Below are 24,296 nucleotides of genomic sequence, written 5' to 3' on the forward strand. Positions count from 1 at the left end.
TACATTATTACAACAACTGCTTTCGGTACAGCCGATACCGACTGTACCTTGATGTTTAAAATTGTTCATATTTTGGTCGTAGACACTGGCTATATTCAGCTCCAGAAAGCACAGTTAATCTCTCCTTTAAATTTCCCCCACAATACTGACTGTTTATTAGTACGGGTTGATATTGTTTATTATGCATTAGAGACGGGCTCATGTTTTCATGTTTCAATCGTTTTGCCAACACATCAACGCTCACATATTCCTTATTTATTTCAATTAAAACAAAGGTTGCTTACAAAAGAAACGGGGCCTGTGGTTCACTGAGTAGCAGAGGCAAACACCATCTTTATGAATAAATTCCGATGGGAAAAATATCAAGAAGACAAACAGATCCCAAGTCACATGAGATCAACAGATCACTAAAACAAATAGCGCTAGCAAAAAGGCAAACTGTGCTGATATATTATGTACACCTGTCAAACAGAAAGAATAGTAAATAAAGGACCGAAAGTCAGAAAATGTGAAAATGTACACGTTCGTATTATTCGGCCCGTGACAAGGCACATTCTCAGTTTATTTAGTAGATCAGAGCTCTGTAGCTGTAATCTGAAAGAGTAAACAAGCCAATACTCTTAAATTCCTCGCACAAGCTATTTCTAATAGCATAAACATCAATACTGTCAGACGCCGTCCTTCAAGCCTAAACCATTTGCAACACATTTTGGGGCATGTATCATCAGCTGATAACCATACGTAAAACTCGGTTTACTGCAAGCCTTTTATGCTACCACAAAAGGCACTTTACCTCCGATTACATATTAACCAGGTCTCACGGTGCTTGATTCCACACCTTGGACTCATTCCAGTGATCGAACTAAGGGACACTGGCTACGTTTTTTTCCATGAGTGTGACTATTATTTCTGGGTTCAAAGATGCCTGCCTGGTCAGCGTGCATTAACCCGAAAATGTATTTTTCTGCGCTGTAGTTGGTAGTCTATTAACGTAGCGCGTGCACCCGAAGCAAGTTGCAAACCCCGATGCGTGAGCAGTGCCTATGCTAAACTAAATGCAGGCATGAAAACTGCAAGGCGGCAATAATTCCAGAGAATATGAATAATATGGCAATAACTTCACAGTTTATTTAACAGTATGTATTCATGTACACGAACGCTCTGCTTTTCATTTGAACGGTCCCCGGGCTTTTTTTTCCTAGACAGGTCACGGAAATGTAACCAATAGGCGCCCAGCATGCAGGATGGGCCGGGCTCTGAGAAACAGGCTCTGCCCTGACTGGGAAGGGCTAACAAAACACAAACATCACTGACAGGAGCCGACGCTCGAGTAAGTGTATCTGTTCCTCCTAACAAAAAACAGCCAGATCATGACCTGATGGTTACTGAAAAATAAAGCGTAGTCTGCGCTGGGAAATAAAGTGCAAACGTTTCCAGCACATGCTTCCTCTCTTGAGAAGAGCCCATATTGTTCCTCTAAAAGCGGTCTATTTCGCTAGCTTCCTATGTAATTGAGTTTCCCCGAGAAGTGTTGGCAATGCCGGTTCAAAAAAAAAGTACAACAAAGTGTCTGCACGACAACACCGACCATACCTCATTAAAGCTGAGCACGCAATACTAGTAGCCACGGCTCGTGACTATGCATCCATGTTATAAGTAACGGTCTCGGCCCTGGTTTTTTTTTTGTTGACCCTCAAAAGGCGTTTTAATTGTTCACCGTTGGACTCTAAGTCACCTCTGGTCATGAGTGTAGCAGCCAGCGCCAGCCTGCGTGCTCATGCCAGCAGCAGCTGTGTGTACAGTATGACAGCCTGGCTGCTGCTGGGTGATACAGAGGATGCCGGGAGGGATGGAGGCAGCCTCTCCCTGTTATAGGACCAGGCTCTGCCGCGCTCACGGAAGCTATGGGCGGCTCCAGGGGCTGCAGCGGACCCTGACGCAGGGCCGGCCCGTGGAGCGCAACCCGCCCCCGCCCAGTGTCCGGGGCAGCTGTCACTACAGTCCTGTGTGCCGCTCCACAGCCAGGCCTCGGCGAGGGGGCTGCCCCTCCCTCTGCCCTCCCCGCGGCCTCCCCCTCACAGGCAGGCTCCCTTACCGGAGGGTTGGTCCCACGCAGGCCGTGTCGGTGCTCTCTATCTCCTGCAGGATCCGTTCGTGCTCGGTGATGGTCTCCAGGCTCTCGCTCTCGGCCGCCGCCGCCATCTTGCGCGCTGCTCTGTGGCACGGGCCGTGGGTCGCTGCCTGGCAGCGGGAGCCGCGCGCCGCGGCCGGCAGGGGGCGCTGTGCTGAGCCTTCGTAACCCGACGCGCCGCGCGGGGGTTGCCAGTGCCAGGTGAGCGCGGCCTGGTGTAACGACCTGGCAGGGCGTTGGCACAGGCACCTGCTGCGACAGGTGCACTGTTCGCGTGAGGTAAAGGCATCCACGTCTGACCGGCAGAGGGATGCCCAGGCTGCCGGGGCCTGCTCTCTCCATACTGCATAGCAGCAACCATAGGGGTGACACCTTTCTCAGAAACAATACCTTTCATTTGTCCGATTGTGTGAGAACCAGGGAGCTTTGAAAATCATTTAGAGTCTAGTCCTCTTTATTCATTTTTAGCTTGGAAATTCTGCCTATGTATTCAAAATAACTAAGAAACAATTTAGACGCTTCACAATACTCTTGAAGTGACTTACTTCATATGCATTGACCATATTAATTTTACATTTCTAAGGCTGCGGTAGGGGGTGAGGAACTAGATTTTCCAGACTACTCTTCAACCCAATTTTTTTTCAGACCGTGCAATAAAATATCAAATATGCTTGTAAAATAATGGCTAGGTGGAAATTCTGGGAGAGTTGGAGCAAGAAGGGAAAACTGGCAGACTAGGGAAGCCTGATATAAGCAAACCATCTAGAAAAAATTATAAGTAAAGAACAAAAACGTGATACTTTCAACTGCTGATAAAAGATTTGGAGTTTCTCACCGCCCAAATCAACCACACAGACACTAAATTCAGTCACATCTGGCAGCAACTAATCCAGCACTTCTCCCAGATAAAGCATTCTCGCCTGGTTCCCCTCGCCTGAGAGCTTTACAGGCTTTTGAGGATCCCCTCATACCTTATTCAAGAGGTGTGCACCAAGACTCTCCTACTCCGTTAGACCCGAAAGGGGCTGCCCCCTTCCCCTAAAAGGCTCTAATCATTCTCTCCAGTGTTTACCTGAGCGCACCCTTCCCTCCGAGGTTTCCCCTCCCCTGTTCGGAAGCTGAGTTGTACATCCACTATTCCCAAACTTCACCAACAACAATGCGTAGCTCTTATCACAGGAGCAAAATATTACACAGATATACACACACCTCATTCACGTTCCTTATGCACTGGGGCTAGCTCTATAAACCCCCACACCATGTTTCACTAACTCATGGAGACCCCTCTTCTACAATAATCTTTATCAGTATCTCAAACCAAGGAAATAGCGTATTACTCCACCTATCTTGTACCCCCACCCCTCCTTGGTGCACATTTTAGCTTTGATCTTTCCAGGGCTCCATCTGTATACTATGTTACTTGAGATGTACTTTACTTTATGTCTTCTTTCGATTTTCCCTGTACAATTTATATTCAATAACGAGATTTGAAACAAATGCTGATAAATATGACACACAATTCAGCATTTTACCTACCTAGCATTTATTGAGATGGGTGAAATCCATGTATAGCTGATGATGCTTTCTTATGATATCCAATCCTGAGTATACAACACACCATTTGGACCCTACACAGTGCATTTTGCTCCACATTTGAATGTATTAGCCTCCTGTAACAGGCTGTGCAAAATCTGTAGGCGTCAAGATGAACAAAAACATAATTTTATGTCAAGACCAGAGGCTCATATTATGCTTTTTAATCTTGCCTTTATGTAAATAGCAGCCAAGATAAACATATAAAAACTACAGTTCCTAGAAGGCCAAACGTCAGGTTGACCAATGGGAGAGAATGGAATCAACAACAACAACCAATGAACACCCAGTCTCAGGTATAACAATAGCTCTGACTGCGAACCGCCCTCTTTTCTTGCTGCTCACAGTCAAGATAAGTACTAGCGATCATTATTACTATCTTTATCCTATGATATTATTGGTTTATTATTAAGCGTTTATTGTGGTTACCTTCATTCGCGCTGTGCGCTTCCTTGTTCTGACCACTTTGCGTTTCTCAAGCGTTCCCCCCCACGCCAATTTGAGCTCTTCCGGTCGGGCACACGCGTCAACGGTTTTCTGTACACGGCGCGAGGCGGCCATTTGCTGTTGGTTAGTTTCCTCAGCGGCCCATTCTGAAGCGCTTCCTCACTGCGTCTTTAGTCGGTGCTTCGTTTTTCAGCCCAAGAATCTGTTCTGGTTTGAGTTCTGCCCTTGGGGACTGGCTATCTGTTTCCTGGTCAGGTTACTTCTTGGCTTCCCACCCACTGGGTGGCGCTCCTTCCAGGCTCTTCTGTTAACCCTTCACTGCCTGTTTTGTTTTCCTTTTCACGTTGCCATAGCTATGGAACCTGATAGCTCTCAGAGTTCTGACTTACAAAACGAGTAAGGGGAGGCATTTAAGAATTACCTGAATGTTTTTATTAACTCATCTGTTGAGCATGCATGAAGCATCAATGAAGCGTTTTTCAAAGACATGGAAAATTCAATGTTGTCACTTATGTCAAAAGCTTTGGCCCTGTCTGTGGGGGATAGCAGAACAAGGAAATTAGTACCTACCAGCACTAAAGGTGATTTTTCTATTGAGTCACAAATGTTGAATGAGGTTATCTCTCACAAGGTTGAGGACTTGGTGCCTCCCAGGGAGGGGATTTCTATTTCTGATGGCAAATGTAAACATAAAACAAAGCATTAAAACATTACAGGATTGCTTGCCGCCAACGCGTTTCATCCCACTCGGGACTTCTTCAGGGCTAAAGGCAATTTGTAAAAAACACAATTTATCAAAAACTATATTTACAATTAAAAACATGCTATCTTTACACTTCATGATTCCATTATCAAGTACACGGATCCCTATCCTCTAAACACAATCATTTCTAATTTTGATACATGTGATTACGAAGCCATAACAACGATCCATACTGAATAGAAAATCTGTTCACATGGTATCCCAAACTTAATCTAATGCGGGAGGAGACACAGTTTAGAGATGCCATGAAAAAATCAATGGACAAAATTGATACACAGATCATTGAATATTCACAGTGCTGGAACTCATATGTCTTTAGCTAATATATCATAATCATGATTAAAAAACTGATTACGATTATACATTTATTAGTTTATATGAGATAGTTTCTCAAAGTAAAATGCAGAAATCAATGCAGTACTTCTAGGCTGCTAACAGTTCCCCAGGTAAAACCATGCAATAAATGAATCCCCAAATCTTTTTAACACATTGACATAGGGGCTGCCAAAGTATCATGCCTTTGTTATAATATTGTGACACAAAAATCTCTTTTAACACAATGTCATAGGGACAGCGAATGTATCGTACCTTTGTTATAACATTGTGACACAAAAATCACGTCAATCTATGCTACTATTATAAAGAGAGAGCCAAAATCTTTGAGGTGGGTAAGCTCAAGAAGTACAGCACCAATCACAACACCCAATACAGCATTGGAAAGGGCAGTTGCAGCAGATGGACATAGGCTATACATCTGCCCACCATATACATTACGAAGGTAAAAGAACCTTAGGGGTAAAGTAGTCCCTTGTGGGCGTCGGTGTTGTCAGAGGGGCCTGGCCAAAAAATAAAAATAAATGGGCGCAACATTCACGGGGCGCGCCATACACACAGCATTACTGCTAACCTTCACAGTACTCGCTTTTGGGCCTAACCGTTCTGACAGGGGTGTCGCAAAACACCAATGTGCACCGCATTCACGGAGCTTCGCATTTAGAACAATGTGCGCCCCATTCACGGAGCTTCGCATTCAGGCGGCATTTCACACACTTAACGATTTCAATTTAGTCTGGGGCTCAGGCGGGGCCTCAAGGCAGTCAGCCTACCAGCGGGGAGCAGCATTCACGGTGCTTCGAATTCAGGCGGCATTTCACACACTTAACGATTTTAATTTAGTCCGGTGCTCAGGCGGGGCCTCAGGGCAGTCAGCCTAACAGCGGGGATCACACACGCGCAGCCCTCGCAAGCACGCTGCCACACACTGCACTGTCAGCGTACACGGATTAACGTCGGACAGAGCGCTCTTGGGGATTCTATAACCAACCCACTCCACAGCACCCACAAGCTGCAAACGTTACCGCTGAGGACGCACAGATCACGTAGGATCATCAAAAACTTTACAGCTGAGGAGGTACATATCACGAACGCTCTTCCTAACACTGCATGCACAAGCGGACAAACAAATTGCACACAAATTACCAACTTCACAAGATAGGTAAAAGACGACGTGCAAGATCAATGTTAAACAACGCATAAAAATACCGTATGGATGCATAACTATTGTGCGACTTCAGCCATTTAAACGTCAGCATTACCCACTTTCAAACGCTGCTATATTTCATCCCCGGACAACGTCGGGACGGGCTGCTAGTCTTCTAATATTCTTATTGATGATCAGAGAAAGGTATATCTAAAAGAGAACAGTTGCAGAATCATATAGTTAGTAGAATCCTGGGCATTCCTAAGTTTGCTCATGTTGATAACATCTTACTAGGTATCATAAAACATCCTCCGTTTTAGTCAGTGTATTCATACTAGTGGCGTCCTACTAGATATCATTAGGATATCATGAGTTTTGTGATTTAGGGCAGTCTATCAAACTGTCATTTGCCACTATTTATTAAGACCATGAAAAAAAACCTGATCTCCAATAATACATTCATACCTCGAGGTAAGGATGTAAAATGTAAACTATGACGTAGCAATTGCAGCAAACCAGTGAGAATAGCTGATGTTTTTTTCCTTAATTAATATATCTTATTGGACTATATTTAGGGCTCCCCAAAGGAAATTCTCTACATTACTCTGCTAATGACGTGTATTCTTATCTAAAGTTCCTTCCACTCAATAATGTTACTTACGTTATGAAAAAAGAAGTTGCTTCAACAGTGTGATATATGTTCCATTTGTATGATCCATCGAATTTTCCTCCTGATGTACTAATCTCACAGTGTGTTTATACTCATAGTATGGTCCATTGGTGAAATTCTAAACAAAAAGCACATATAGATAGCGTAAAAAACTTTCCTCTTTTCTTATCGTTATCGTTATGCGTCTAGTCTCCACATTACACCTCCAGGACGACCAATAATATCTGGGATTGGGGACCCACGGAACATCTGGCGGAGTATATGGACACGTTTCTTCAACCATTTGTCAGGAACCTCCCTTCCTACATTAAGGATAGTAGGGAATTATTGTGCAAATTGGAAGATCTACAATGGGAACCAGATACCTTCACATTCGTCACCATGGATGTGGAGGGTTTATATACGTGTATAGAAATAGATCAAGGTACACGAGCACTGACTCATTTTCTCTATAAGAGAAATGCGTGCCATTTGGAACACACACAAATGCTGTTGAAAATGACAAATCTAATTCTGACCCAGAATGCTTTTATGCACGGTAAAATATGGTTACTACAGGTGCAGGGCGCTGCGATGGGCTCCAGGTTTGCTCCCTTGTACGCTAACCTTTTCATGGGACTGTACGAGTTGGAGCATGCCTGGGGCCCAGGAGCACGGGACTGGATTGAGAACATAATTTTTTACGTCAGATATATTGACGATATCTTGTTAGTATGGAAAGGGAGTGATGAGGCCCTAACCCAATACTTCAGATATCTTAACAATAACATCTTTAATGTGAAACTAACTATCAAAAGCTCAAAAGTGGAAATCATGTATTTAGACCTTAGACGGTATATCCAGGATAATAATATCGAATGTGACATGTTTAAGAAGTCTACGGCATGCAATAGCGTACTGCACGCCGAAAGTTGTCATCCTCGCCCAACCATCACGGCCATACCATATGGCGAGATGGTACGGGCACGCCGCAATTGCAGCGAAGAGGCGAATTTTGATAGATCAATTCAAGAAATTCAGACCAACTTTAGCAGTAGGGGTTATTCTAATGACTGCCTCAAAAGGGCTAAAGAAAAAGTAAGGAGATTGAACAGGAAGGATACCCTCACGAGTAGATCTACTAAGGGCAACAACAAATATATGGAACAGGTCTCTTTTATTACGGAATATAACATGTACAGTGGGCATGTTTACAATATATTACGTAGAAATTGGGACCTACTACAACCAAATGCTTTACCACCTGAAATTGTAGCGAGTAAATCCAGAATCATCTATCGGAAAGGCAAAACGTCATGAAACATGTTATGTCTGAGTCCCGTTAAAGAGCCGAAAACTAATCCACCAACCTGGTTACCTGAGAAGCCATCAGGCTTTTATATATGTGGTAACAGCAGTGTATGTAGACTTGGAAAAAATAGATGTACTAGCTTTCATTACGACAAATCGAAAGAATATCGAATATTATCTTTTATCAACTGAACACAACACACGTAGTATATTTATTGCAGTGTGCATGTCAACAAATCTATGTTGTGAGCAGCATTAGATGTTTGAAAACACAAATACAGGAATATGTGAGGGATATCAAGAACAAGGATGAACGGTCACCAGTAGCACAACATATCTTAAAAACTCACCCAGAGCAAACAAGCATAACATTCCATGCTTTAGACCACGTTAAGTGTGGCACTAGAGGAGGTGACAGGACTGTGGTGTTTAGACAGGTGGAAGCGAAATGGATTTGTCGTTTAAGGGCAGTGACTGCTGGGCTTAACTGTAACAATGAGTTCCACCATTTTCTGTGAATCATAGGATTATTATGTTGTTGCCATCTGTAGCTAAGTGTAATTATACTATGGTGCTAATAAGAAGAAATAGAAAGATATCTGTATGATATAACATTGCACAGATACAATGTTAAGGAGCAAGATGCTATGATTGGTGTTTTACTATAGTTATTGACTAGGATCACATATAAATCGATTTACTGGGAACCGTTTATAATGTTTGGTCCTTTAGATACAATAGACTATCGGTTCTGAATATCTAATGGGGTTGGTAATATGAATACACAAATTTCTTCCTAGTGTGACTAAATAATGTGTCAGGTGGTATGGAAACCTGGGACGTGTATGTGGCAAATACACGCTATGTGATATGACCTAACATGTTCACACACAGAGATCAAGGTGAAATGCAATTTTGGCTTGAATATTGGTGCGTTTATATATTTCAAAAAACGCTACTCTTTGTGACATTCAATGCGAAAGAATATAGAACGCCGCGTATATACACACAGTCAAAGATGGCGCCCATGACGCGCGTGATAGTTAGTCGGATTGAACATTATTAATTACTCAGTTTTATCTTCACTGGGATATGGCTGTGTATATTGATATACAAAGATTGAGTCACTACACGATATTACTACAATTGATGTGTCTGTAAAAACGAAAAAACATATTAAAAAATGCCGCCCATGCCGCTTGTGATAATTAGCAAGATTGAACATCATTAACGACTCCATTTTATCTTCATTGGGATATGGCCGTGTATATTGATATACAAAGATTGAGTCACTACGCGGCTTTACTTTAATTGATACGTCCATATAATCGATAAACTACCATTATACAGATGTGTCTGAATATTCGTAAAAACATATTTAAAGATGGTGCCCATGCCGTGCGTGATAATTGGCAATATTGAATATCATTAACGATTTAGTTTTATTTTCACTGGGATATGGCCATGTATATTGATATACAAAGATTGGGTCACTACGCGGTTTCACTTTAAGTGATGCATCCGTATAATCGTTTAACCATCATTCGTTGAGATATTTACTGAGAAACAACTTAGGACGCCGTGCAGATAGACACTTTCAAAGATGGCGTCGATATTGCGTGGAACACACAGTAGCACACGGAGATTACGTCATCCAAAGGCGCCATGGGGATGCCACAGGTGTGGATAGTTTAAGATGGATGATATAAACAGGGTGAAATGCCGACATGCATGGTTGCACGACCAGAGGACTGATGTGAATATGAGGGGCCACACATGCTGGGGTGAGTACTGAGGCAGCACGTGTAATTTTTAGACCGCTGTAGCCTTGACCACTAAAAATTTATGCCGGTTCTAGTATCGTGCTCGTGTTGTAAAGGAGCCGCGGTTATAATGGCACTTCGGTGCCAAGACACGTAGCATATGTCTTATAAATTGTACGCTTGTGGATATAAAAGATTCGATACATTGTGACATAGATGTATAGTTACCAAAGCACTTGCGTAACCAGACGTGTGCCAAAGTCCAGCAGGTGATGTCGTTTTATACCGGAGCTCATATCTTTACAGAGCCGCTAGTAGTTGTTATTTTGTGATATTGGTGCTAAAACACAGAGTAAATGCTGCCTTAAAATGCTTTCTGTGTGTTCCATTTAAATATTTAGTGCATTGTGTAACCAATGTAGATACGCTAAAGACACACCACATAAGCATATGTGTCTGTCTATTGTGAGCTCAGTAGCTGTTGTTTTGCTATTTCGGGATGTATCCAACAATATATGCGTGCTTATGTTCACTAATCGCCTCTAGGGAGCATGTTAGTAGGTGTAATGTCGAGACTAGACGCATAACAATAATGATAAGAAAAGAGGAGAGTTTTTTACGCTATCTATATGTGCTTTTTGTTTAGAATTTCACCAATGGACCATACTATGGGTATAAACACACTGTGTTAGTACATCAGGAGGAAAATTCGATGGATCATACAAATGGAACTTATATCACACTTATATACACAACTTCTTTTTTCATAACGTAAGTAACATTATTGAGTGGAAGGAACTTTAGATAAGAATACACGTCATTAGCAAAATAATATAGAGAATTTCCTTTGGGAGCCCTAAATATAGTCCAATAAGATATATTAACTAAGGAAAAAAACATCAGCTTTTCTCCCTGGTTTGCTGCAATTGCTACGTCATAGTTTACATTTAAATCCTTACCTCGAGGTATGAACGTATTATTGGAGATCAGGTTTTTTTTGATGGTCTTAATAAATAGTGGCAAATGACAGTTTGATAGACTGCCCTAAATCACAAAACTCGTGATATCCTAATGATATCTAGTAGGACGCCACTAGTATGAATACACTGACTAAAACGGAGGATGTTTTATGATACCTAGTAAGATGTTATCAACATGAGCAAACTTAGGAATGCCCAGGATTCTATTAACTATATGATTCTGCAACTGTTCTCTTTTAAAAATACCTTTCTCTGATCATCAATAAGAATATTAGAAGATTGATGTGAATTTTGTCTCACAATGTTATAACAAAGGTACGATACATTCGCTGTCCCTATGACATTGTGTTGAAAGAGATTTTTGTGTCACAATAATATAACAAAGGCATGATACTTTGGCAGCCCCTATGTCAATGTGTTAAAAAGATCTGGGGATTAATTTATTGTATCTTGTTTTACCTGGGGAACTGTTAGCAGCCTAGAAGTACTGCATTGATTTCTGCATTTTACTTTGAGAAACTATCTCATATAAACTAATAACTTTATAATCGTAATCGTTTTTTGAATAATGATCATGATATATCAGCTAAAGACATATGAGTTCCAGCACTGTAAATATTCAATGATCGGTGTATCAATTTTGTCCATTGTTTTTTTCATGGCATCTCTAAACTGTGTCTCCTTCCGCATTAGATTAAGTTTGGGATGCCATGTGAACAGATTTTCTATTCAGTATGGATCGTTGTATGGCTTTGTAATCACATGTATCAAAATTAGAAATGATTGTGTTTAGAGGATAGGCATCCATGTACTTGATAATGGAATCATGAAGTGTAAAGATAGCATGTTTTTAATTGTAAATATAGTTTGTAATAAACTGTGTTTTTTACAAATTGCTTCTAGCCCTGAAGAAGTCCTGAGTGGGATGAAACGCTTTGGCGGCAAGCAATCCTGTAATGTTTTAATGATTTTGAAAAATAAAGAATGAAAAAATACCTACAATCAAGTCTTTGAAACTGCTTATCCTCAAGAAGTCAGTTGTTGTTATATTGTGTTGCGCATTGAAAGTTATGATATATACACATTGAAATATATATTTGATAAGAGTACTCTGGTGCTGGGTCATCTTGTGTGTTTTAGTTGTAGGTGGTCTTTTTCTGATCACTGATCGGGGATGTTTAAGGGTCAAATCCCAGACGCCATGTACAGAGAATAGTGACAAACACATAGGCAGACGTTGGAAGTGGTAGAGAGTGCTGGTCTTGTATAGCTCTGACCCTTGTAGCTTTTTGTTGTGATAAAACAAAGCATGCTGAGGTACCTGGTAATTTCCCAGATGTTGGACACTGATGATGATCTTGGTGACGCAGATGATTTATTTGACAATGATGCCAATGATCCTTCTCCTCCGTCTAAAAAAGCTAAAACGGATCCTTTTTCTCCACTCCCATTCTGGATGCTGAGGTACTCCCATGTTTGATCCTACCTCAATTCGTCACCCAAATTCCATGAAATGGTTTCCCATTTCACATGTTGGTGATACATTTCAGCTAGACTGCGTTTACCTTTGGACAAATTCACCAGGTCCAAACTCAAATCGGAATGCCCTAAACCTTCCTTTCATCTAACAGAACTTGTACTCCGACTATTGATCAGCCTTTGCTGATCTTCTTTTCCAAATTTGGGAAAGACCCACGCAAGGATGCGGACAAAGCTTGGTCTACTTATCAGGACAAGTTGTTGGATGTGGTTGGTCCTTTAGCCCGTATTTTTGATATGGCGGTATCTTCCCATTTAGACGGCACAGATCTGGATCCCCATGATACATCCCTATGGGTTCAAAGAGCTTTCTGTCTTCTTGGCAATGCCAACTCAGCTATTACCCATGAGCGGCGAAAAGGCCTCTTAAAAAAGTTGGACCCCAAGTTGGCTTACTTGGCTACTTTGGAACCCGGTATCAAGGCCGATGGTCTCCTATTAGGAGATTCCCTGGTAAAAGACCTTAGCAAACTTGTCACAACTTTTGCGTCCATTGACAAGGCTTAACAATCTATTAAAAAGGTTTTCTCCCAACATGTTTTTGGACAGGCAGGAGTTGCTTTGCCGGCCGTTCTTTCCACAATCAAGGCTCCAGAGGTTCGTTCAATTCCAACACCAATTATCAGGAATTCAAGCCCCAGTTCTATCCCTAAAGGGGCCAAGGGTTCCGGGGCTGTGGACAAAAGAACTTCAGGAACAATTCCCAACAAGATAAGTCACTCAGTTCGTCCCCCTGTTGAGGGCCGTCTGAAATTGTTTCTCCCAACGTGGCAATCCCTGACTGCAGACCCTTGGGTCCTAAACTCCATCCAAGGCTAACTTATAGAATTTTACACTCCACCTTTCCAGACAGTTTTCCCTCCTCTTCTCGTCTTCGCAGACAAAATGTCAAATCTTATCTCAATAAAGCAGTGGCGGCTGGTGACATTTAAAAGTGGTAGGGCGACACACATCTATTGTACTCTTTCATAGCCTGATAGTGTCTGCACATGGATCGCTTTTCGAATGCGTGCTGATGTGCACGAAGTGTGCATAAGCAAGGCACAGACACTTGAGCGGTTGTACATATAACAAACTTTATGCATCAAGAGCAATTACAACAAAGTACAATATTCAGTCAATTCCCAATGTTTCAATTAGTGATCAGCTTCGTGACGAGATCCAGTTTGCCTATATACAAAAGAAATGCTGCTTTGAAGCTACACTTTCTGCTGACACATCACTCACTGCAAATCGTGCACAATGACCGGCATCAAATTCAGAACTGTGAAAATGTGGCCATTCTATGAGAAACCCCACACGCTGCCGTTCGTAGCACAATCCTCGTATTTTACACACATTTTACTGGTCTAAGGGTCTGCGGCAGACACGCATTCATTGCTAGGATGTCAGTGACGATTGATGTATGTTGTTTGTAAACTGTGTAATGGGTCTTGCAATACCCGCTAGAAAAGCCAACCTCTGAGTCCAGGCAGACGCATTACTCAGGCAATCTTTTACAAATATCTCCTCTGCTGAATTCTTTTTAAGCCGACACTTAGCACTACAAGCCTTTGTACTTGACCCCGTGCATGAGGCAGGTGAATCGAGCGCCGAACCACTTCTACAGCCCAGAAAGCGTGACATTCCTCTTTACCAGCGGGAGGAAAGGCTAATTGAGAAGTGTGTATAAAGGCTGTAATGAGAGCCATTTACATGTATTGATTAGAAGCCGGGCCACCAGCTCTCATTTATCACCACCAGCAGCCGTGAAATCTTTCCTCACGCCGATTGGCACTGCTCGTATTCCCGCTTCTCTAGTTATTTATTGCTTTTTTTCTCCTCCTGAACCCCAATCAGCTGGAATGGCCCTGTAATTACTCCGACTCCTCCACCAGCTGCGGCGATTGCCAAACTGCCATTAAGGTGCGCCAGCGCCAGGAGACAACATGCCAGCTTCACTGCACACCCTCACCGCGCAAGCTAAGCAAAACACATGTTTGGCATTGGCAAAAATAAATATAAAAAACTTACCCCACCTTGGCTTGGCTTCCCGTCCGACCGAGACTGCAGACTCCCGCCATCCTGCATTTTGAATGCGTCTGACGTGGTTGTGTGGGCTCAGTCTCGTCGTCACTGCAGGCAGCCTCCCTCCCCTCCATGGCAGCCGGCGCTGATTGGTTCGGCCGGCTGCCCTAAAAACGTCATTCCTCTTGGTCTGCATGCTGCAGAACGGAGAGTGGGAGGAGGCTTGGGGGAGCGGCTTGCCCACTGTTGCTAATACTGTCTGTTTGGACAGCCTCTCAGGCTGTCCAAACAGTCCGTATTCACAACAGTGGGCAAGCCACTCCCCCAAGCCACTCCCCCCTGCCCTGAGGCTCGAGCTCGAGGAAGTTTGCTGAATGCTGACTGATTTCTCGCCGTGCGAGAAGGGCAGGCAGAAACAAATGGTAGTTATAAATAAATAACTACCATTTGTTTCTGCCTTCTTCTCGCACGGCGAGAAAACAGGGGGGGCGGCGCCCAAACGCCCCCACGGTAAAACCGCCACTGCAATAAAGGTTCAATCTCTTCTCCAGAAACACGCAATTCAGAGTGCCCCTTTAGATCCTTCAGGGTTCCTCAGTTCCATCTTTCTGGTTCAAAAGAAAAACAAGAAAATGTGTCCGGTCATGAACCTGCAATGGTTCAACCAGTTTGTGGTTTATCGCCACTTCAAGATGGAGACCATCATCCATCTCAGGGATTCCCTTTGTTTAAGTGATTGGATAGTCAGAATAAACCTTCAGGACGCCTATCTCACTGTTCCATACATCGTTCTCACAGGAAGTTTCTCCAGTTTCAATGGATAGGAGTAATTTCGCAATTCTGTTCTCTCCCTTTCGGTCTGTCGTCAGCACCATGGTGCTTTACAAAGATTATGAAGCCAGTGGTGACTTATATAAGGTCTCTCGGGATCAGATTATTTACTTATATCGACGACATCCCGTTGATGAACTTGGACAAACAAACGCTGTTATCTCTCTTTCACATCACTCAATCTCTTCTTTCTGATCTGGGTTTCCTTCTAAACCCCAAAAAGTCTATGCTCATTTCTTCTCAACGAACTGAGTTTTTAGGTTTTCTCGTAGACTCTTCCACAGCTTCTCTTCATCTCCCTCAGTCAAAAGTATCCACTGTAAAATCAGAAATCCTCCAAGTGCTTCGAACAATTCAATTTCTCTCAGGTCTCTTGCAAGAGTCGTGGGTCTTTTGTCCGCTTCTATTCAAGAAATCTTCCCAGGGCCTCTGCATGTTCAGGCCCTCCATTGCCTAAAGATTCGACACCTGCGACAAAGCCTGGCTAGCTCTGACCTTATTTCTTTAGATCAGGAGTCTCGTCTAGAACTTCAATGGTGGATAGACCATTTAGATGCCTGGAATGGCAGAACCATCTTTGCCTCAGCCTCAGATCTTGTATTAGAATCTGATGCAAGCCTGATAGGATGGGGTGCCCGGTGTGGCACAATCTCAACTGGAGGTACTTGGTCTCTAGAGGAGAGTAAATTGCACATAAACTGTTTAGAGATGATTGCAGGCTCCTTTGCGATCAGAAGCCTCGCGAAGAACAAAGTGTGTTGTTCTGTCCTCCTTCGCATGCACAATGTTTCTGCGGTATGTTACATCAACCATCTCGGTGGCACCAAGTCCAAACTCCTGCCCGAATTACGAAGTGTCTCTGGGAATTTTGTCTTCTCAACAAGCTCTCGGTCAGAGCTGAATATCTCCCAGGCAATCTCAACTCCATAGCAGATTGGCACTCTTGTTATCTACGAGACACCAGCGATTAGAGGCTTCTTCCATCTGTCTTTCAATCTCTCTTTCAAAAATGGGGCCCTTTGCACATTGATCTTTTTACCTCTGGCCTCAATTCCCAAATTCCACGTTTCTTCAGTTGGCGTCTGGAACCTTTGGCTCTCGCTACAGACGCTTTCCTTCAAGACTGGTCTTTTCATCTCAATTATGCTTTTCCTCCTTTTGTCATAAGCAAAAGGTTTCTAGCTCAGACCATTCGTCAGCTTGCCTCTCTGGTACTTGTGGTTCCCTTTTGGCAGTCCCAGATCTGGTTTCTATCTCTTCTGGAAATGACAGTGGGCTTCCCAGTCCTTCTTCCCTTTTGCAACAATCTTCTCCTGGACCCATGGGGTCATCCTCATTGTTTAATTCTGGGCAATTCTTTGGTCCTGTCAACGTGGAATATTTCGGGTCTAACCACTCTGACCACCTCAATTGGCAAGAGGCTTCTCTCTTCATTAGCAGGGCTTGGGCCCCACGAACAACTAAAGCTTACAAATCCTATTGGTCTTTATGGGCAAGCTGGTGTTTGGGAAAATGTATTGATCCATTTTCAGCACATTTAAATTACATTGTATTTTTTTTTACTTCTGATGCCAGGCCAGGCAAGTCTTACAGAACAGTTAACTTGTATAGGTCAGCAATTTCACTCAATCACTGTCCTACTGATGGCAAACCGGCGGGTGAGCACCCCCTGATTTGTCGTTTTCTGAGAGGTGTTACGTTTTCTAAACCTCCTTTAGCTAAATACACAAAGTTCAGGGACGTGAGTTTGGTTGTCAGACTCTTTACTGATTGGCTTGATAGTGCAGCTCTTTCATTGAAAATGATTTCAGCCAAACTTACTATGCTGTTGTGCCTGGTTTCTAGCAAACATGTTCCTGATGTCAAGGCTATAGATGTTTCCTCCTGACAGTTTACTGCTTCTGGTGTGTTGTTTCATATTAATAGACGTACAAAAACTAATTTGAACAATCCTTTTTATCCTTATTTTCCTGATCAACATAAATTATGTGTAGGCCAATGTCTCAAAATATATGAGCAATGAACCTTTGATCTCAGAACGTCCTCCCAGTCCCAGCTTCTCATTCCTTTCTGCAAACCTCATAACCCTGTTTCTTCTGCCACTTCAGCCCAGTGGGTTCGTTGGGTTATGTCCCTGGGTAGTATTGATGTTTCTGTCTTCGGGGCTCTTTCCAAAGAGGAGCCATGGCTTCCAAAGCTTTTTGGGCAGGCTCCAGGTTGGAGGACATTCTGAGATCAGCAGATTGGTCCAATGAAAATGTATTTCAAATGTTTTATTGCAAACCTGTAATTTCTGCTGCTTCTGTAGTAGTTGATATACTTTGAACAAGCATAATATGAGCCTCCCGTCTTGACATAAAATGTAGATTTTCCTAATAATTTATGATGGAAAGTCTTAATTTTTATTGAAAGCCCGAAATCGGTCCTAGGATGCTTATTTCCAGTCCAGGGAGGACCTGGCCTGGAAGTTCAGGCTGGTTTGTTCCCATTGGGTACAGGGTCAAGACTGATTTGCATGTAGCTGGTTCCAAATTGGAATGGCATGATGAGCAAAAAAACAATGGATTTAGGCCCAGAACTATGTATTGGGGTGAATGTATGAGATTGTTCTGCATTCTGTCCATCAGTTGTTCTTTTTGCATTTGTCACTCAGAGTGGGACAGGTATGCCCAGCCGTGGTTCCTGTGCTCTCCATGCCACTGGAGTCAAGCTATCCTGGCTAATGAGGGCTGAAAGCCCTAAACTGGTCCTAGGTTGCTTGTTTCCAGTCCAGGGAGGACCTGGCCTGGCAGTTCGGGCTGGACTGTTCCCATTAGGCACAGGGTCAAGACTGATTTGCATATGTCTGGGTCCAAACTGGAATTGCATGGTGAGCAAAAAAACTATAGATTTAGGCTTGGATCTCTGTACTGGGGTGAATGTATGACATTGTTCTGCATTCTGTCCATCAATTGTTCTTTTTGTATTTGTCACCCCGAGTGGGACGGGTATGCCCTGACGTGGGTCCTGTGCTCTCCATGCCACTGGATTCAAGCTATCCTGGCTGATAAGGGCTGAAAGCTCGAAACCAGTCCTAGGATGCTTGTTTCTAGTCCAGGGAGGACCTGGCCTGGCAGTTCGTGCTGGACTGTTCCCATTGGGTACAGGGTCAAGACTGATTTGCATGTGGCTGGGTGCAAACTGGAATGGCATGGTGAGCAAAAAACAATGGGTTTAGGCCCAGATCTCTGTACTGGGGTGAATGTATGACATAGTTCGGCATTCTGTCCATCAATTGTTCTTTTTGCACTATTAAATGTTGGTGTACCAATTACTAAGGCTTTGTAGTCCTGAATCAACCGTAAGCCTATAATTTGCTACCAAACACCCACTTCCCCTTAATCTCACTCTTGCAGGTTCCTGTGCTTATTCCCTTTGTGACTGTTTTGCTGTCTTTCTCTTCCGTCTTTATTCACATGTGTTTGATTTTCTCTCTCTCTCGAAATGTCTGAAGAGGAAAAATAAGTGCTAGTCCCCAAAAAATAAGAGCCGGTGACCCCCAGCATCAGCCACCATGTCAAATTAAGTACTGACCGCAGTACGTTATGCCCGATCGTTTTTCTGCTACAATACACCATGGAGCATAAGGATGGAAACCAGGCTACCGATCAATGACCTCAAATGACTCAGAAATGCAGATTGAGAGCCAGGATTGACAGAGTAAGGCTGAAACCCATAATTATGTGTCCGCTTGAAATCCTGTGGATATACAGGCACCATACAAAACATATTTTCATCATAACGGATACCCTGGAGTCCAACATATGAATCCACTTCTATCCACATTACTGAAAATGTTAGCAGCGCTAGAATTCTTTTCAACAGGTACCACACAGTGGACAGTAGGTTTGGTGCATGGTATTTCTCAGTCAAGCTTAAGCAAAATACTCTGCTAAATGGAGGATGCTTTGTAGAGAGTGAGTGTGAAACATGTGCAGTTCCCCTTGTTGCCTTCACAGCCAATGCCAGCAAAGTCAACACTTATCCTACAGCAGAATTTCTTGACATTACAGGGTGAATTGATTGCACTCATGTATGTATACCTGGTGGCATCACATAAACAGGAACTAATGTGCTGCAACTGTGAAATGAAGTAGCGTATTAATGTGAAAATGCTGTGTGATGTGGACCTGTTTATATTGTATACAAGTTTTAATTTGCTTAGAAATAATTAATTTAGGTGTGCGTCACATAGCAACTCCAGGCCGCATTGACATCCATTGATGAAATGCTGAAGAAAAATGCATGTTTCTTTTAGGTGCGCGAGCATTCTATATGTTTATGTCTTTCTCTTACGTGCACTGTTCGCCATGAAAGCAAGTTCTATTTTAAAATAATAATGTGATTGGTGCTGTGAAAGAAACATTCATTAATGCAGATTTACATAATAGCAAGTTCTGAACAATTGTGTGCTTTCTTTGCCTAAAACATGATAAAAGATGGGCTTTTGGCGAACAGCCAGCGTTTAAATTAAAAGTTACTGTTACCTGTAGGGCAGTGATCTTTTGTCCGTCTTTAGAAAAAGAATAACTGTCAGTCTATTTGCACATCTGTTTAGATACTTATGGTTTGATAGACTGTTAGTTGGCCAACAGACACAGCCTGCAACAAGTTTTTATGCATGACAACATATGTTATCGCATCAAACCAGAGAAAACAACTAAAAACTAGCAGCTAATGAACATTGGTAACCTATCTTTAGAAGGTCCCATGTTCTCATACAGAAGGGGAAGGAGTCTGTACATTTAGGAGGAATAAAAAACCGTAATATGTCACTAACAGTGACCCTGTCGAGCCTACTAAAAGTCACCGTCCATTACCCCTGTAGCAGGTTTGCTGTTTAATACTTCTCCAAAATAACACCCTCACGTCTTATCTATGAAACACAGGATGGATGCACGGTGCTTGTTTTTATAAAGCACACTTTTCTGACGTTGTAGTATTTTAAAGTTTGATTAGGCACATTAATACACCAAATTTAGGTCTGCTGCACATGTTCACTGGAGGAAGGGCGGGACTTCGATACAAGTCACACTCACAGTCACATGTAGGTTAGATTACCGTTGTGTAGGTGAATAACTCTTTTGGGGGAAAAATACATATCGCCATATTGTTTCTTTTCAGAGATCCCTGATGAAGGGTCACAGGACCCAAATTGCATTAGGGACTGGGAACTAGAATCCATTAAATTATGTAAATAATGCCGTTGAGTTCATGGTGTTTTGCCAGACATATGGCTGAAATCAATAAAAAAAATATTGATGAAGTCTAATTCATGTTATTAAATAATTCAATTAGAAAACGAAAATCAAATAAAGAGGGTGCATTGACAGTTTTGATTCAGAGATTTGAAACATTTCAGTAAAAAACTCTCATGTTTAAGTAAAGTGTATCTGGGCGCTGGCAAGTGCCCGCAAGTATGTTAATTATTTATATAGTAACGATAACACACACATGTATGGATGATATTCGAACACTGTAGTCTGATTTTGGGTAGAATTTCAATCACAGGAAGTCTTGTAGTCAGTGCTTAATTTGAGCCGGCAGTTTCCGGTGCTCGGCACCGGCAATTAATTGGTTTTCTGTGCTCGCACTGACACTTGATTGTCATCACTACACTTATGACACTCTGGCACATGGTGGAGCTGCTCATCTAATTTAGAGATGAGCAGAACAACGGTTGTTCATGAATACAATATATATAAAAAAATACTAATACCTGACTCCCCAGCCATTCCTTTAGCTTTTGGGACCTGGAATTATCTAAACGGTTGCGCTTTCAGACAAAGGAAATGGTTAGTAGTTGTCTAGGTAGCATCATTGGCAGCGATGACGGGGCAATGGGTGGTGCAAGCTGCCAAACAATTGATGTACAATCACCGACAAATACAAGATGAAACTACCATGTGTCGCTCTGTGGTATATAAATAAATAATACCGGATCTAGGTTTTACTGGACATAGTAATAACAGATAGCTCAATAAATAAGAGTCAAGATTCGAGGTAGTAGGAGTTTGCAGGTTTAATACAGCCTAAAGGACAGGAACAGGACAACCTGCACAGGAATGGGATGGCAGCGCTGCCGGGGGCAAGATCAGGATCGGCGTAACATTTAATAACAGTACACAAGTATATATATACTAAAACAATTGCATTACAATACATACGATAGGCGGAGCAGTGGGTGTGGTCAATAGCAGTCGCGAAAGATAAGGGTGAAAGTAGGTGTAACAAGAGGCGTGTACATAGACATGTGATGTAAACGTAACAGAATATGTCATAAATGGGGCGGAAACATGGAGGGGGCTACCTAAGGAGCCGGGACCTCTAACCTAATGGTGCGCGCAAACTGACAATGACGTGTTACTAGGAGAAGCTGGGGGCTATGAACTCTGTGCTAGGAGTAGAGACTGAAGTCTGGAGAGTCAGGGCGACATGTACCTAAACCCTATCTAGTATCTGATGTTTAGAGGACATGTTGATATAAACTAAGAGTCAGGAGGGGAGAGGCTAACGGACTCTAAGACTGGAGCATGCATTATTCTACATGTAGTGCGTGATGAAGAATATGAAATGACCATTAAATGCAGTATTTCTCTTACATGGAGACGTAAAGGCTAGATTGGGACGGAAACTATTGATGCGATTCAGTAGCTTAGGAATGCAGAGAAGGAGGGCTGGACTGATAACTAGAATCATAACATACTCTTGGCAGACTAACAGGCAGAGCCAGGCTGAGCCGGGCACTGTGAGGCAGGAAGTAAGTGAAGGGTCGAGGATACAGGTGGGGGCTGTATCGCTCCTCAGCGAGGATTCAGGAGACAGGAGCTGAATCTGGTGTCCAGGCCCTTTTGAGGCCTAGAAACAGGGACTTTACAATGAAATAACGTGCACACTGAGAAACGTGGCAACGTAACTTTACATAGGCCTGATATTCGTAGCTTTCACGAGAACTGGAAACTGGCATACTAGAGATGGACACAACTATAATTGCGTCTTTAATCGAACATGGGGAATACATATGCATATTAATCATGTACACATAACATAAGATGGAGGACACGTAGGGACACAGAACATGGCAAAATTTACTTTTCCACATTCCCTCCTTGTCACTACGTTTCCATCAGGAAACATCAATATTCATGATACCATCTATCATTTCATACAGTATCATTTGCTCGTCTCGAATTTTCTTGGAACGGGATTTAGAACGGGACTTGGGACTAGGAATACAAGAGGTAGCACAAATGCCGCAAATCGCAGGGCCACATTGTATACAGAGGCAGCAACTGAATATGATCGCTACTGCAATACCCAGAAATGACAATACTTTCCATCCCCAGGCGGAAATTATATTCCAGAACCAACCGGACCATGTCCAGGTGCCTGGATCTTGGTGTAACATATGGGCAATTTTATGGAGTCTGGTTATGGCTGAATAAACAGACGGCGCGTTATTAGGAATGAAAATGCAGCAACTAGATCCGATGACTCTACAGGCCCCGCCCCTATCGGCCAGTATGACGTCAAGGACGAGACGATTCTGGAGCACGACAATTCTCATAAAGGATTGCTCTTCGGTTAAGTTACTTAGAGCAGAAGTAGTCTCAATCACTACTGCTTCAAGGGTTCTGGTTAATCTACGTATCAGTTTACTATTCACGACAGTACCTAAATAGGGGAAGACACCTTTATTGATATCTATATATTGTTCTAGAGCAGTTTCAGTATAATCGACAATCAGGAGATCTCTTTTGTGTCTAGTATGTACTAGGTGGGAATTCCTATGATAGTCAGGTGGGGCTAGAAAAACTGGTGGCAGTAGGAAGGCAATGTAACAGGTTCCCTCCCAATCGAGGGGCAGACGAACATATGCGGTCTGACCACAAACAAAATAAGAATGACGTGAAGCTTTGAAAATAGATTTCCTACTGTCACTATACTTGACGATAGTAGTACAATCACTATGGCCTAAATGTACGGAACCATTATTTCGGACACATAATTCGCCTTTAACTGGTAGTACTGATATAGCAGGTAAGTCTGGAGTAGTATCAGACTGAACATTCAGGACCATGAAATTCGAAGAATAATTACCTAAATTATAAACTTCATTTTCTAGATCTAACCCTGTTCTGTGGGGAAGACCTTGCTTGTCTGGAAAACATGTACTGTTAAGAAAAGACATATCTGTTGAGGATGACGTTAACGTGGACCATGCTCCACACGAACCATTATGTGAAAATGGATAAGGAAAGAGTGGCAGAACTCCCTTCGGTATCTGGAAAGGGGGGAGTCGACCACACACCCAACAATTAGTGGCATTGCTGGTCTGGTGTGAATAATGTAACATGCGGATAAAAGAATTATTTCGCATAGCGAGACGATAAGAGAGTTCATGAGGAGGCAGATCACTAAACATGTGCTCTACTGTAGCATTAGCAGACTTATTTACATGAGAAACTGGAAAATACAAATAAAATGCATAACTGGTGCAGGAAATCATAAGACTGAAAAACAATATGAAACTTAGAAAAACGATACATCGGATTGAGTTTTGACTAACTCTCTCACTATGGGGGTCTATTATATACATGTCAGAAACCGGTCTAACCGTTTCACCTAGGGGAGGACTTAGACAATCAAACTGGCTGACTTATTTTACTAGACCTTAATTTGAGCTTATACTCCTGTTGCGGAGTTTTCTCTAACGGGGAGGGTTCAATATCATTGTCTTTTGTGGGACAGTCCTTAAGAATA

The 24,296-nt window shown here is 42.6% G+C and overlaps 1 protein-coding gene across 3 annotated transcripts in view; it reads right to left on the reverse strand.

Moving 5' to 3' along the window:
• The window catches only part of EXOC6 (exocyst complex component 6), a 1,337,279-nt gene that overhangs the window by 1,236,111 nt on the left and 76,872 nt on the right, over positions 1-24,296 (reverse strand). The window contains exon 1 of one of the 3 annotated variants that reach the window (XM_078643404.1): positions 2,096-2,301. The exons of the other annotated variants lie outside the window; for them this stretch is intronic. Coding sequence (XP_078499530.1) covers positions 2,096-2,202 — 107 coding nt within the window. The 5' untranslated portion in view covers positions 2,203-2,301. Of the gene's footprint in view, positions 1-2,095; positions 2,302-24,296 lie in introns of those variants that run through there. 3 annotated transcript variants of the gene reach the window in all.

The sequence above is a fragment of the Lissotriton helveticus genome, chromosome 5_1 (assembly GCF_964261635.1).
Source record: "Lissotriton helveticus chromosome 5_1, aLisHel1.1, whole genome shotgun sequence".
In the NCBI taxonomy this organism is placed as follows: domain Eukaryota; kingdom Metazoa; phylum Chordata; class Amphibia; order Caudata; family Salamandridae; genus Lissotriton; species Lissotriton helveticus.